The 15,617-nt window shown below is 37.9% G+C and overlaps 1 protein-coding gene across 2 annotated transcripts in view; it reads right to left on the bottom strand.

The window, feature by feature from the left end:
* The window catches only part of LOC128663451 (uncharacterized), a 189,973-nt gene that overhangs the window by 118,239 nt on the left and 56,117 nt on the right, over positions 1 to 15,617 (bottom strand). For both annotated transcript variants that reach the window (XM_053717782.1, XM_053717783.1), the window contains exon 5: positions 3,344 to 3,479. In XM_053717782.1, the coding sequence (XP_053573757.1) occupies positions 3,344 to 3,479 (136 nt within the window). The remainder of the gene's footprint in view (positions 1 to 3,343; positions 3,480 to 15,617) is intronic.

Here is a 15,617-nt window from a genome sequence, read left to right as displayed (position 1 = left end):
TCCCTCCCTCTCTAGTGACTCTTGTGTGGAAAGATCCACATCTTGGGTAATCATTATCCCATACGTCACTAGCTCATGGACTCTTGTTAATTACATGAAAGAAAACATAATTTATGTAAGAACTTACCTGATAATTCATTTCTTTCATATTAACAAGAGTCCATGAGGCCCACCCTTTTTTGTGGTGGTTATGATTTTTTTGTATAAAGCACAATTATTCCAATTCCTTATTTTATATGCTTCGCACTTTTTTTCTTATCACCCCACTTCTTGGCTATTCGTTAAACTGATTTGTGGGTGTGGTGAGGGGTGTATTTATAGGCATTTTAAGGTTTGGGAAACTTTGCCCCTCCTGGTAGGAATGTATATCCCATACGTCACTAGCTCATGGACTCTTGTTAATATGAAAGAAATGAATTTATCAGGTAAGTTCTTACATAAATTATGTTTTTGCTCTCTCTCCCCCTACTCTTTTGCTCTCTCTCTCCCCCTCTCTTTTGATCTCTCTGCCCCTCTCTCTTTTGCTCTCTCTCTCTCCCCCCTTCTGTTTTGTGCTCTCCCCCCTCTATTTTGCTCTCTCTATCCCATTTGTTTGCTCTTTCTCCCCCCTTCTCTTTTGCTCTCTTCCCCCTCTCTTTTGCTCTCTCTTCCCCTCTCTTTTGCTCTCTCCCCCTCTCTTTTGCTCTCTCTCCCCCTCTCTTTTGCTCTCTCTCTCCCCCTCTCTTTTGCACTCTCTCTCTCACCTTCTCTTTTGCCTGCTCTCTCTCACCTTCTCTTTTGCTTGCTCTCTCTCTCCCCCCCTCTCTTTTGCTCTCTCTCCCCCCTCTCTTTTGGTCTCTCTCCCCCCTCTCTTTTGGTCTCTCTCTCTCCCTCACTCTTTTGCACTCTCTCCCCTCTCTTTTGCTCTCTCTCCCACTCTCTTTTTTGCTTTTTCTCCCCCCTCTCTTTTGCTCTCTCTCTCCCCCTATATTTTACTCTCTCACCCTCTCTCTTTTGCTCTCTCTCCCCCTCTTTCTTTTGCTCTCTCTCTCTTTTGATTTCTCCCCCCTTCTCTTTTGCACTCTCTGTCTCCCCCTCTCTTTTGCTTTCTCTGTCCCCCTCTTTTACACTGTCTCTCCCTCTTTTGCTCACTCTCTCCCCCTCTTTTGCTCTCTCCCTCCCCTGTATTTTGCCCTCTCTCCCCCCTCTATTTTGCTCTCTCTCACCCCTTTTTTTTGCTCTCTCTCACCCTTCTCTTTTGCTCTCTCTCACCCTTCTCTTTTGCTCTCTCTCACCCCTCTATTTTGCACTCTCTCACCCCTCTATTTTGCTCTCTCTCACCCCTCTCTTTTGCTCTCTTGCCCCTCTCTTTTGCTCTCTCATCCCTCTCTTTTGCTCTCTCTTCCCATATTTTGCTCTCTCTCCCCCTCTTTTGCTCTATATCTCCCCTCTTGTGCTGCTCTCTCTCTCATGCAGACACTCAGAAAGCCACGGCAGCTCCCGCCCCGCCCCATCATGCTCAAACTCTGCCCCTTCACGCCCGGCCCCGCCCCTTCACATCACGGCCCTGCTTCTTTACGGCTGGTCGGCTCCGCCCCTTCACGGATTAGGTGCCAGCAGCCAGCCCAGGTCAGTTTGTTGAAGGCCAGGTATGTTTGTCCTCGTGCAGTCTCTACTGCGCATGACAGCTTCGGACAAACACACTTGGCCTTTTATATTAAAGGATTATCACTGTGACTAGCTTTGTTTGTCTGCAGACTAAAGCCCAGATTGGCTCCTTTAAATAAGGTAAATACAGGCAGGGTAGGGAACAGCAACCATCAAGGGGCACGGAGTTAATGGTCAGCCACCCCCTCAGTGCAAACAAATAAAGAAAAGCTCACTCCAGCCCAACAAATGCAGTAAAACAGAGCTTTATTGCTCCATGAAACCATGGAGCAATAAAGGTCTTTTTTACTGCATTTGTTGGGCTGGAGTGAACTTTTCTTTATTCATTAAATAAGGTAAATGGTAGGTCAAGTTGAAATCCAATTGCAGTACAAAGGATGTTATTTTTTTTAAATGTTTAGACTTGGCTACGTTATTCTGTAGCAGCACAATAGAAATGTCTTGTAATTAAACAGGGCAAAATTACAAGTCGCACGTCAAATCAGATGCGAACAACCAACACATGTTATGGCTTTTTTTGTATTTGGCATTGCTCAGATATTACAAGTTTCAAAATAACTTACTTTTCAAACGCATTAAGTTGCATTTTACAAACAGCCAAATCATTTGCTTGTTCACGTATTCCCCATAGAAACCAATGGAGACGACAAATTTGAAAAAAAACACACACTAAAAACCTAATCTGTTGCGCAAAGCCCATAGCGTATTCTCCTCGAAAAGTGTACATGAAAATGCAAAGATTTCCTATTACAAAATTAATTTCGTAACGGAATATGTTATATTTATTTATAAATAAATATTTCTCAATAAATGTGATGATTGTAGGACTGATTTATCTATTTATTGCGAGATATGAATATATATACAGTATGTCTAGATATCTCGAGATCTATAGGCAAATATCTCTTTTAAAATCCCTACATTGTTTAATGTGCATAAGATTGTAATATGAAATATTTTCCTTATCTCCTTAGTTAAACATATCTCTATACATATAAATACATGTTTCTCTATGTATGTCTATGTATGTCAAAGTAAAATCCCTATGTCGGCTTTTTTTTCTAACACCCGAGATCGCATATCTTTGAGCCGTTATAACTTATGTGTACAATATATTTTTTAAATAATTTTATTAGGCAGTGTTAATATGAGTGTAACTGTACTTTGTATTGTATTTTTGAAGTGTTTCGTGAAACTTTTTTGTTTCGCAAAACTTATAACTACATCTCTTTGAGTGCAGAATGGATTATTACAGAAAAGGCAAATGCATGCCCGCAATCTCGATTTTTTAAGACTTGTAATATCAAGGCAATGAACATTGGTTGTGAAAAGACCATATTGCGCACGGAAAAGATAGAACGCGCAACTTGTAATCTTGCCCAAAGTGCTTACGGTACCTTTCATGAGAATTGCACTGGTTTTCAAACCTGTTTCTCAGACTTCCCTAACAGGCCAGATTTTGAGGATATCTGAACTGGAGCACAGGAAAAATAATCAGCTGATTGCTAAATATGGCTATTTTACCTGCTCTAATCCAAGGTAATTCTGAAAATCTGGCCTGTTGGGGAGGCCTGAGGAAAGGTTTGAAAACCAGTGGTCTATTGTAAGTGTTTTAGTTTGATTTGCATTTATGTATATTTAGAGTTCATTTACAGACACAAAACTAAAACAGAATAAAATAAGTGAACAGATCTACCTTTTAATTTTCTCTTCTTAAATGTGCATGCAATGTCTTCAGTCAGATGATCGTAAGTATTTGTAAATGTAATGTTTGCAGTTGGATTCAAATATGGTGCAAAGGGACAATATCCTGAATGGGAATCGTTAGATTTCTGTGGTAAAAAAGAAAATGTTTAGTAAAATTACCTTATTGGTCTAAGTATTATTGCATTTATTAATCTAGCGTCACACATTTTTTTGCTTTTCCCTCCTGTTTTGTCATTTTGCATAACCTACTTGTGAAACTGTGAAGAGAACCAGCTTTAGTATACAGTCCCAAAAGTACAGTGAAGATAATCTTTCCCCATAAATAACATAAGAGTAGCTCCTGAAATAAAGAAGCTACCAATCAGCAAGCACTACCCACGTGCAGAACCAAAAATGGTCCGGCTCCTAAGCTTACATTCCTGGTTTTTCAAATAAAGATACCTAGAGAATGAAGAAACATTTGGCTAGATTACGAGTTTTGCGTTAGAGGCTATTGCGGGTGCTAATGAGCCGTTTTTTCTCATCGCTCACTTACATGCAACGCTGGTATTATAAGTTTTTACAAACCCGGCGTTAAAAGACAAAAAGTGAGCGTAGAGCAAAATTTTGCTCCAAATCTCACTTCAATACCAGCGCTGCTTACGTCAGCGGTGAGCTGGTCGTACGTGCTCGTGCACGATTTCCCCATAGGAATCAACGGGGAGAGCCGGCTGCAAAAAAGCAGCGTATAACTCACTAACGCAGCCTATGGGGAAATAACACCCTATGTTACACCTAACAGCCTAACATGAACCCCGAGTCTAAACACCCCTAATCTTACACTTATTAACCCCTAATCTTCCGCCCCCGACATCGCAGACACCTACATTATAATAATTAACCCCTAATCTGCTGCTCCGGACACCGCCGCCACCTACATTATACTTATGAACCCCTAATCTGCTGCCCCCAACATCGCCGACACCTACATTCTATTTATTAACCCCTAATCTGCCGCCCCCAATGTCGCTGCAACCTACCTACATTTATTAACCCCTAATCTGCCACCCCCAACGTCGCCACCACTATATTAAAATTATTAACCCCTAAACCTAAGTCTAACCCTAAACCTAACAACCACTAACTTAAATATAATTTAAATAAATGTAAATAAATATTCCTATCATTAACTAAATTATTCCTATTTAAACTAAATACTTACCTATAAAATAAACCCTAAGATAGCTACAATATAACTAATAGTTACATTGTATCTAGCTTAGGGTTTATTTTTATTTAACAGGCAAGTTTGTATTTATTTTACCTAGGTAGAATAGTTACTAAATAGTTAATAACTATTTAATAACTACCTAGCTAAAATAAATACAAAAGTACCTGTAAAATAAAACCTAACCTAAGTTACACTAACACCTAACACTACACTATAATTAAATAAATTAACTAAATTAAATACAATTACCTAAATTAAATTAAATTAAATTAGCTAAAGTACAAAAAAACCCCACTAAATTACAGAAAATAATAAACAAATTACAGATATTTAAACTAATTACACCTAATCTAATAGCCCTATTAAAATAAAAAGCTCCCCCAAAATAAAAAAAACCCTAGCCTAAACTAAACTACCAATAGCCCTTAAAAGGGCCTTTTGCGGGGCATTGCCCCAAAGTAATCAGCTCTTTTACCTGTAAAAAAAATACAAACAACCCCCCAACAGTAAAACCCACCACCCACACAACCAACCCCCAAATAAAATACTATCTAAAAAAACCTAAGCCCCCCATTGCCCCATCAGCCAATAGGATTGCCCCATCAGCCAATAGGATTGAGCTTGCATTCTATTGGCTGATTGGAACAGCCAATAGAATGCAAGCTCAATCGTATTGGCTGATTGGATCAGCCAATAGTATTGAAGTTCAATCCTATTGGCTGATTGCATCAGCCAATAGGATTTTTTCTACCTTAATTCCAATTGGCTGATAGAATTCTATCAGCCAATCGGAATCTAAGGGACGCCATCTTGGATGACATCACTTAAAGGTACCTTCATTCAGCTTTAGTCGTCGGATGAAGAGGATGCTCTGCGTCGGATGTCTTGAAGATGGACCCGCTCCGCACCGGATGGATGAAGATAGAAGATGCCGTCTGGATGAAGACTTCTGCCCATCTGGAGGACATTTTGCCCGGCTTGGATGAAGACTTCTCCAGCTTCGTTGAGGACTTTGGCCCGGCTTGGATGAAGACGTCTCCCAGTAAGTCGATCTTCAGGGTGTTAGTGTTAGGTTTTTTTAAGGGTGTATTGGGTGGGTTTTTTTTTTAGGTTAGGGTTTGGGCGGCAAAAGAGCTAACTGCCCTTTTAAGGGCAATGCCAATTCAAATGCCCTTTTCAGGGCAATGGGGAGCTTAGGTTTTTTTAGATAATATTTTATTTGGGGGGTTGGTTGTGTGGGTGGTGGGTTTTACTGTTGGGGGGGTTGTTTGTATATATTTTTAACAGGTAAAAGAGCTGATTACTTTGGGGCAATGCCCTGCAAAAGGCCCTTTTAAAGGCTATTGGTAGTTTAGTTTAGGCTAGGGTTTTTTATTTTGGGGGGGGCTTTTTTAATTTAATAGGGCTACTAGATTAGGTGTAATTAGTTTAAATATCTGTAATTTGTTTATTATTTTCTGTAATTTAGTGTTTTTTTTTTTTTGTACTTTAGCTAATTAAATTTAATTTAGATAATTGTATTTAATTTAGTTAATTTATTTAATTATAGTGTAGTGTTAGGTGTTAGTGTAACTTAGGTTAGGTTTTATTTTACAGGTACTTTTGTATTTATTTTAGCTAGGTAGTTATTAAATAGTTAATAACTATTCTACCTAATTAAAATAAATACAAACTTGCCTGTAAAATAAAAATAAATCCTAAACTAGTTACAATGTAACTATTAGTTATATTGTAGCTATATTAGGGTTTATTTTATAGGTAAGTATTTAGTTTTAAATAGGAATAATTTAGTTAATGATATTAATATTTATTTAGATTTATTTAAATTATATTTGTTAGGGGGTGTTAGGGGGTTATACTTAGGTTTAGGGGCTTATATGTTTATTATAGTGGCGGGGACGTTGGGGGCAGCAGATTAGGGGTTAAAAAGTGTTGGTAGGTTGCGGCGACATTGGGGGCGTCAGATTAGGGGTTAATAAATATAATGTAGGTGTCAGCGGTGTCTGGAGCGGCAGATTAGGGGTTACATTTTTTATTATAGTGTTTGCTATGCGGGAGGGCCTCGGTTTAGGGGTTAATAGGTAGTTTATGGGTGTTAGTGTACTTTTTAGCACTTTAGTTCTGAGTTTTATGTTACAGCGTTGTACCATAATACTCAAAACTACTGACTTTAAAATGCGGTAGGACTCACTTTTTGGCCTCCCAGGACAGACTCGTAATACCGGCGCTATGGAAGTCCCATAGAAAAAGACTTTATGAAGTTTGCGTAAGTCGTTTTGAGGTAAGGCCAAAAAAGTGTGCGGTGACCCTAAACCTGCAAGACTCGTAATACCAGCGGTAGTAAAAATGCAGCGTTAGGACCTGTTAACGCTGCTTTTTTACCCTAACGCAAAACTCGTAATCTAGCCGATTGATAATAGTAGAAAATTAGAAAGTTGCTTAAAATTGCATGCTCTATCTGAATCATGAAAGAAAGAAAACTAAATAGGATTCATATCCCATTAATGGCCTCATTTTGCTTTTAAATCTTAACCGTGAGCTTGCTGGTGAGTGCAGGGTTTTCTCTATGTGTTGTATTAATTTGTTTTGTAATTCCCCTATGGTTCTGGCACCCACTCCTGTCTGGGGTTAACTACCTGTGACTCTGGTGACAGTACAGCTTTTTGTGAGTGCCACTGAGCACCCAGGGCTGAGCATGTTGCTGGGTCATGGGATGTGTACCCGGTCCGGTCTTGGAGTGCAGTCCCCTTCCGTGTTTTGTATATTTCTGGGTGATTACATATGCCTGTGCACCCCTCTCTTGTTCCCAGTTTGTTTGGATTTGAGAGCTTGCATTGTGTGGCTGTGTTAGGGTCTCAGGTATTGGAAAGGACCTTGACGTGGTACCTGGGCTTGTACCATTTGGCCAGATGTGGTAACTAACCTTTCCATTTTTGCTTTTAAATCTTAACTGTGAGCTTGCTGGTGAGTGCAGGATTTTCTCTATGTTTTGTATTAATTTGTTTTGTAATTCCCCTATAGTTCTGGCACCCACTCCTGTCTGGGGTTAACTGCCTGTGACTCTGGTGACAGCACAGCTTTTTGTGAGTGCCACTGAGCACCCAGGGCTGAGCATATTGCTGGGTCATAGGATGTGTACACGGTCCGGTCTTGGAGTGCAGTCCCCTTCCATGTTTTGTATATATATGTATATATATATATATATATATATATATATATATATATATATATATATATATATATAATATATATATATATATATATAAATTATATATACACAGGTAGCCCTCAATTTACGCCGGGGTTAGGTTCCGGAAGGAATGGTTGTAAATAGAAACCATTGTAAATTGAAATCCAGTTTATAATGTAAGTCAATGGGAAGTGAGGGAGTTTGGTTCAAGACCCCTCTCAAAATACATTCAGCTAGATTACAAGTTATGCGCACTATAGGGAAATTAATGAACGCAACAAAAATTGCATTATTTAACCCCCTATAGCTCAGACATTACAAGTTTTCAAACAGCCGGCTTGTGCGTGTGATATGGTTGCGTTGAACTCCATACCGCACACAATTCAAGCACTGTTTTGTTGTGCTCTTGCACGATTCCCCCATAGACATCAATGGGGAGAGCGGGCAAAAAAAAAGCCTAACACCTGCAATCGCGAAATGAAAAGCTCCGTAACGCAGCCTCATTGATGTCTATGGGGAAAATAAAAGTTATGTTTAAACCTAACACCCAAACATAAACCCCGAGTCTAAACACCCCTAATCTGCTGCCCCGACATCGCTGACACCAACCTACAGTTATTAACCCCTAATATTCATCTCCTGATATCGCCGTCACCTAAATAAAGTTATTAAAGGGACATTATACACTCATTTTTTCTTTGCATAAATGTTTTGCAGATTATCTATTTATGTAGCCAATAAAGTCTTTTCTTTTAAAAAATGTATAGTTTTGATTATTTTTAAATAACATTGCTCTGATTTTCAGACTCCTAACCAAGCCCGAAAGTTTTAGGAGAATACTGACGTATACCTACTCCAACTTGCTCCTGTTTGTCTAAAGGGTCTTTTCATATGCAAAAGAAGGGGGAGGGGGGAGTGTCTTATTTCCCACTTGCAGTGGGCTTTCCAACTACCTTTTCAACAGAGCTAAACTGAGAGCTTCTAAGTCATTTTAAACACTTTTATACTGGATTTTTATATCAGTATATGTGCTTCTTATTTCTTATAGTAGTGTCTATTACATGCAGTTATATGAAAATAGGTGTATACTGTCCCTTTAACCCTTAATCTTCCACTCCCGATATCGCCACCACCTAGGTAAAGTTATTAATACCTAATCTGCCGCTCCCAATATCGCCACCACTATATTAAAGTTATTAACCCCTATTCCGCCGCCCCCAACATTGCCGCCACTAAATAAACCTATTAACCCGTAAACCTCTGGCCTCCCACATCACTACCACTAAATAAACCTATTAACCCCTAAACCACCAGCCCCCACATCGAAACAACCTAAATTAAATTATATTAACCTCTAAACCTAACCCTAAACCTAACCGTAACCCTAACTCTAACACCCCCTAACTTTAACATTATTAAAATAGAGCTAAACTAAAGTTACAATTATTAACTAAATAATACCTATTTAAAACTAAATACAGGTGGCCCTCGTTTTAGAACGGTTCAATTTACACCGTTTCAGAATAACAATTTTTTTTTCCAGTCAGGTGACTGCTATTGAAAAGCATTGAGAAGCAGTGCATTGATTAAAATAGCCAGTAGGTGGAGCTGTCCGCTTGTGTTGCAGCAAAGCCAAGCAAGCTGAAATAAATCAGTTTAAGCAGACCTGAGCTATCGAGCAGATTTCAAAGGAACAAGATCTCCCTGTCTATAAATCAGTCCAGATTGGAATGCATAGAAAGAACTGTTTGCAGAAAAATGCAAGTGAAGTCTGTGTTGTGTGATTATTTTATTAGGTTTATAATGCTGTTTAGCAAATGTTTTTGTTCATTTAGTTTAATTATATATTCTGTGTTGTGTGATTATTTTATCAATTTATAATGCTGTTTAGCATTTAAAGTCTTCATTTCAAAGCTTTAAAAATAATATATTAGGTGTTACTTATGACAATGTTGAGAGGGGTCTGGAACCTATCTCCCTCACTTCCCATTGACTTACATTATAAACTTGGTTTCAATTTACAACGGTTTCGATTTACAACCATTCCTTCTGGAACCTAACCCCGGCGTAAACTGAGGGCTACCTGTACATTGTTATCTGTGAAATAAAATGTAAGCTAGCTACAATATAACTATATAATAATATTTATTAATAATGTGTTCCCTGTGTATTTACTGTAAATATTTAGCATTCCAATGTTCTTCCCATACAGGAAAATTATATTTTTATTATTAAATATATATTCCTATATATCTGTATATACCTATACTTTTATGTATTTCTTTAGATATATGGGCATATAAATATATTTTACATTACCAGATACTGTATATATATATACTGTGTATATGTATGTATATATATATATATATAATATATATATATATATAAAAAAATAATATATATTTAAAAATACAAATTATATATTTTTTTACTTTGTGAAGAATATTGAATATAAAATATGCGTAACATGATTCATTTTTGTCGCTTTAGGTCTAAAGCCCCTACATACAGCATAGCAAAACAAAACAAGATACAAGTAGACAACTGCCAGCATATAGTAGAGTCAAGTAGTAGATACCAAAGTGTAACACCCTGCTGCACCAGACCCTGTATCATACAGGCACTGTCTAGGCAGGATGACTTGGGGATCTATGCACGTAGTTAGAGCAAAAGAGCCATATGTAACAGCCGGAGTAAGGCAATAGGTCAAGCTGTAAGAGAATGTATGTAGATCTGACAGCATATGCTGTTTGCATTTATCAATGTCGGGCAGACATCCGCCCGACACTTGATAAATCGACTCCATTGTCTGAGAACAGTAGAGAAAAATAAGGAGAAATACATGTGAAACTGTGTGACTTAATTCTTAAAGGCATTTTCTTAAAAGGATATATGTACTAAAATATGTATATTTACTAAATAAATATATGAATCTTATATATATATATATATATATATATATATATATATATATATATATATATATATACACACACACAGTCATGACCAAAAAATATTGGTGCTCCTGCATTTCTGTCAGATAATGCACCACATCCCCCAGAAAAATGGAATGTTTAGGCATTCTCATGTATATTTCTTTTGTTTGTTTTGGTATGACACAAAAAAAAGTGAAGAATAAAAAGCCAAATCTGATACATTCCACTCAAAACTCCAAAAATGGACTCGACAAAATGATTGGCATCTTCTCAAAATTGTAAAATATAATTGCATTCCAAGCTTGTGATGCTCCTGTAAGTTGTAATTAAACTCACCTGTATCAATTAACAGGTGCTGACAATATAGAAAGCACACCGGCAACCAGTTAAAATGGTGAAAAATTAGCTTTCTGTTGTGTGTCTCTGTGTGCCACACTGAGCATGGAGAAGAGAAAGATAAGCAAATAATTGTCTGAGGATTTGAGAACAAAAATTGTTGAAAAGAATGAACAATCTCAAGGTTACAAGTCCATCTCCATAAATCTTAATGTTCCTATGTCCACTGTGGGTAACATTGTCAAGAAGTTTACAGTCCATGGCACTGTAGCTAATCTCTCTGGACATGGACGAAAGAGAATAATTCATCAAAGATTGCAACAAAGGATTGTTTGAATGGTGGTTAAAGAACCTCAATCAACTTCCAGACAAATTCAAGCTGACCTTCAGGCACAGGGTACAAAAGTGTCAGCTCGCACTATACATCGCCATCTGAATAAAAAGGGATGCTATGGTAGGAGACCCAGGAGGACACCACTGCTGACACATAAACATAAAAAGCCTGATTGGAGTTTGCCAAAACTTACCTGAGGAAGCCAAACTCCTTTTGGGAGAATGCGCTGTGGACAGACAAAACAACATTACAGCTTTTTGGTAAAGCCCATCATTCTACTGTTTTCATAAAAATAAATTAGGCTTTTAAAGAAAAGAATACAGTCCCTACAGAAAAACATGATGGAGGTTCACTGATGTTTTGGGGTTGCTTTACTGCTTCAGACACTGGATGTCTTGACTGTGTGCATGGCATTATGAAATCTGAAGACTACCAAAGAATTATGTGATGCAACGTAAGGCCCATTGTCCGAAAGTTAGGTTTCCTTCAGAGGTCATGGGTTTTACAGCAGAACAATGACCCAAAGCACACATCAAAAAGCACACAGAAATGGTTTAAGACAAAGAGTTGGAGATTACTGAGCTAGCCTGCAATGAGTCCAGATCTCATTTCCATAGAGTACTTGTGAAGAGATCTCAAAACAGCAGTAAGGAAAAGGAACCCTTCCAATCTGAAAGACCTGAAGCAGTTGGTGAGAGAAAAGTGGTCCAAAATTCCAGTAGAGAGGTGTAAGAAACCCATTGATGGTTACAGGAAGCGATTAATTTCACTTATTTTTTCCAAGGGGTGTGCTACTAAATATTAAATTGAGGGTGCCAATAATTTTGCCCAGTCCATTTTTGGAGTTTTGCATGGAAACATACTCTAGGATGAATTATAGGATCATCAGAGTTTATGTGTATATCACCTGTGTGTATCATTCTTCCTCCCGCAGACAGATGAAAGTAAGCTGTTTATACGCATACCAACACCGAAATAATAAAGAGGATTGTGAAACAATAAATTAAACATTCCGCTAGATGTGGAACACGATCTCTGAATATCATCTTCTAATAATGATAATAATGACCTAAGAGACTGTGTATAGTATCCGTACAGATCCCCATTGACCGATGTGGGTATCTGATTCGTCTGACGCACGCCTGTGGGGTGTATACTTACACATCTCTAGTGATCGATCTGCACATCTGATTCATCCAACGCATGCCCGTGGGGTGTATACCTATGATCATAATGATGTATATGCTAATTAGCCATAAGGCACTCACACTGTAGCAATTGGCGATGCCCAAAATCCAATACTCCAATCAGCTGCAATTACCAACGTGGTGGATGTCTCACGCTATAGCGCGAAGAGGATATGTAAACAGCTGTAAACGACTCATCCTTAAATTTTATCCATACAGAGTCCATAATAGAATAAAGAAGGCAGATATGTAATCATTAAGGGCCACATAAATGAAGTGGAAATTATTTTCTGTAATATTTATGCCCCAATTGAAAAGCAAGACCAATTCATACATAAAATCTCTCACCTTTTCACAAACTGGAACTCGGCTAGAATATTTTTAGCAGGGGACTTCAACGTCTCCCTTTATACGTGAAGCCCCCAAACACAACTCCAATTCATACAGTCACAAATTAGAAACATCAGAAAAACCAAATCTATATCTAGTAACACCCTGGAGGGACATAATGCACTAGATTCCTGGACTGTGCTGTACGGCATCACTTCAGACCAACAGCACACCGAAAATACTTTAAGCTAGACTACATTTTCCTAAGCCAAATCTTAATTTCCAGTTTGGAATCTTCTCATTGTGTGTGGTCAGATCACTCCATAATAGTAGCTAAATTATCAGGGCGTATCCCCCCAAACAACACTAGAAGTTGGACATATGATCCCACACTCCCACATATTTTCAAACAGTTGATAGAATTCTGGAATATTAACACAGACTCCATTGCTAACCCTATTCAGATTTGGGCAGCTCATAAATCGGTGCTGAGAGGTCTCCTTATTTAATTAAAGTTGAAATCACAGCTACTATTACAGACACTACAAAGGGAGATAGCTACTCTAGAGAAACAGCATAGACTAACCAGCTCACCCAATGTATATATTACCCTCTATTACTGCAGTGAGACAGCAAGTGAACAACATATTATTATAATAGTGAGGTATCACGGGACATAATATGCTGAACACTCAGTATTAACCATACAACTATTATATTCCCGGAACTATTCCTAGGTGACACCTTTATACTATAGTTCTATGAAATATTATCACGTGATATTCACCGTTAATTTTGCAGGTGTTGTGGACTCACATCACCGAGTATACATCCCTCTTATAATCAGTACCTAGGTACATTGCATCAGTGGGAAATTTACCTTTAATCCCAGTGAAGTACACTGATTTTACTGATTTACCTTAAATGATAACAGTCCATTACCCTATCAGAATATACTTGGATTATGGGATGTATATGTCAACTATGAACATTTTATAGTCACCGTATTATTACCATTTTGGAGTACTATCACTTATTTCTCCATTCTGATTAATCAGAGATTTTATAAACTGCCTGGCAGAAGGTCTTTCTCCTATATTTTTTTGTTATGGCATTGTCCGCGACTGCTATTATATTAAGAGACCTATGTATATAAAACGTTGCAAGATAGATGCCAAAAACTAGACAATATATTAAATGACCAGTCACTTAGAGCCAGACTAAGATTACAAACAAAGTACTTCATTTATGCCAACAAACCAGATCGTTATCTTGCTAATAAAATTAGAGATAGGATCAAAGATATCTCTATTCCCTTCTTTCACACAAATGTAGGTGAAACAACATCCCATCCAAAAATAATTGTAGACACCTTTGCCAAATATTATAGTTTATTATACGATGGTACAAAAGTGTCCAAATCAGAACAAACTTCATGTCTCCTGAACAAATTTCTTGGAGGAAGCCACCTTGCCCCAAATTGACCAACAAGATCTTGAAACCCTCAACTCTGACATTACCGCAGGTGAGGCACAAAGAGTTATCCAGGACCTGAAACCGGGTAAAGCTGCGGGCCCACCCGGCTTTTCAGGCGATTACTATAAATTATTTAAATCCTCCTCATACCACACTTAGTCAAACTTAGCATTCATATACTTCAAGGCCATACTATTCCCTCAGAACTACTAGATGCCAAAATTATAGCCCTCCCTAAACCAGGCAAAGATAAGTCCCTATGTCAAAACTATAGGCCAATTTCCCTCATTAACCAAGACTTAAAATTTTTCACTAAGATTCTGGTCAACCGCTTAAAATATTTCCTACCAAAACTAATTCATCCAGATCAGGAAGGCTTCATTAAAATAGGGAAGCCCCAGATAATGACAGAAGAATTATATCACTATTAGATTACTTGCATATTTCTAAAACGCCTTCTCTGCTGTTATCACTGGACGCAGAGAAGGCATTTGACAAGGTTGTCTGGGAAAATATGCACGCTGTACTCCATAATATGGGCTTTAGGGGTTCTTTTATTACAGCAATCCAGAGTATATACTCATACCCTTCCGTTTGTGTTAGGGCAATGGGACACTAATCAGATAGAATTGCGGTCTTAATCGGTACAAGGCAAGGTTGTCCTCTGTCCCCTTTTCTTTTTGCTATATGTATAGAACCCTTGGCACAACACATCAGGATGGAACTCCCCAGACATTATGGGAATTAAAGTAGGACAGTCAGATTACAAGCTCAAGTTTTACTCTCATCACCAAACCCCTAATATAACTAAAATTTATATAATACCCTTAGGAACTTTTCCACTATATCTGATTATAAAGTGAACCTCGAAAAATGTGAAGCCATGCCTCTAGCCATACCAGACCACACAAAAAAATTATAGAACTAAACTTTGAGTTTAAATGGGTATAACACCACCTTAAATATCTAGGGATCAATCTCACAAAACACTCATCTGAACTATATCTAGCTAATTACCCTCCAATTTACAAAGCAATTAAACAAGACCTCATTAAATGGAGCAAACTGAGATTTTCTTGGTTTGGACGTCTATCAGCGATCAAAATGACTGTTTCCAAAGATTTTATACTTATTTCGGACCCTACCAATAGGCTTTCCGAATTGCAATCTATACAATCTCCAAACTAGCTTAAATTAATTTATAAGAGGCACAAAAAAGCCAGAATCCCTAAATCTATATTCACGAGACATAGGCAATTGG

Source organism: Bombina bombina, chromosome 6, assembly GCF_027579735.1.
Source record: "Bombina bombina isolate aBomBom1 chromosome 6, aBomBom1.pri, whole genome shotgun sequence".
In the NCBI taxonomy this organism is placed as follows: Eukaryota; Metazoa; Chordata; class Amphibia; order Anura; family Bombinatoridae; genus Bombina; species Bombina bombina.
Note: the sequence above shows the minus strand (reverse complement) of the source record. Positions and strands in the feature narration are given on the sequence as shown.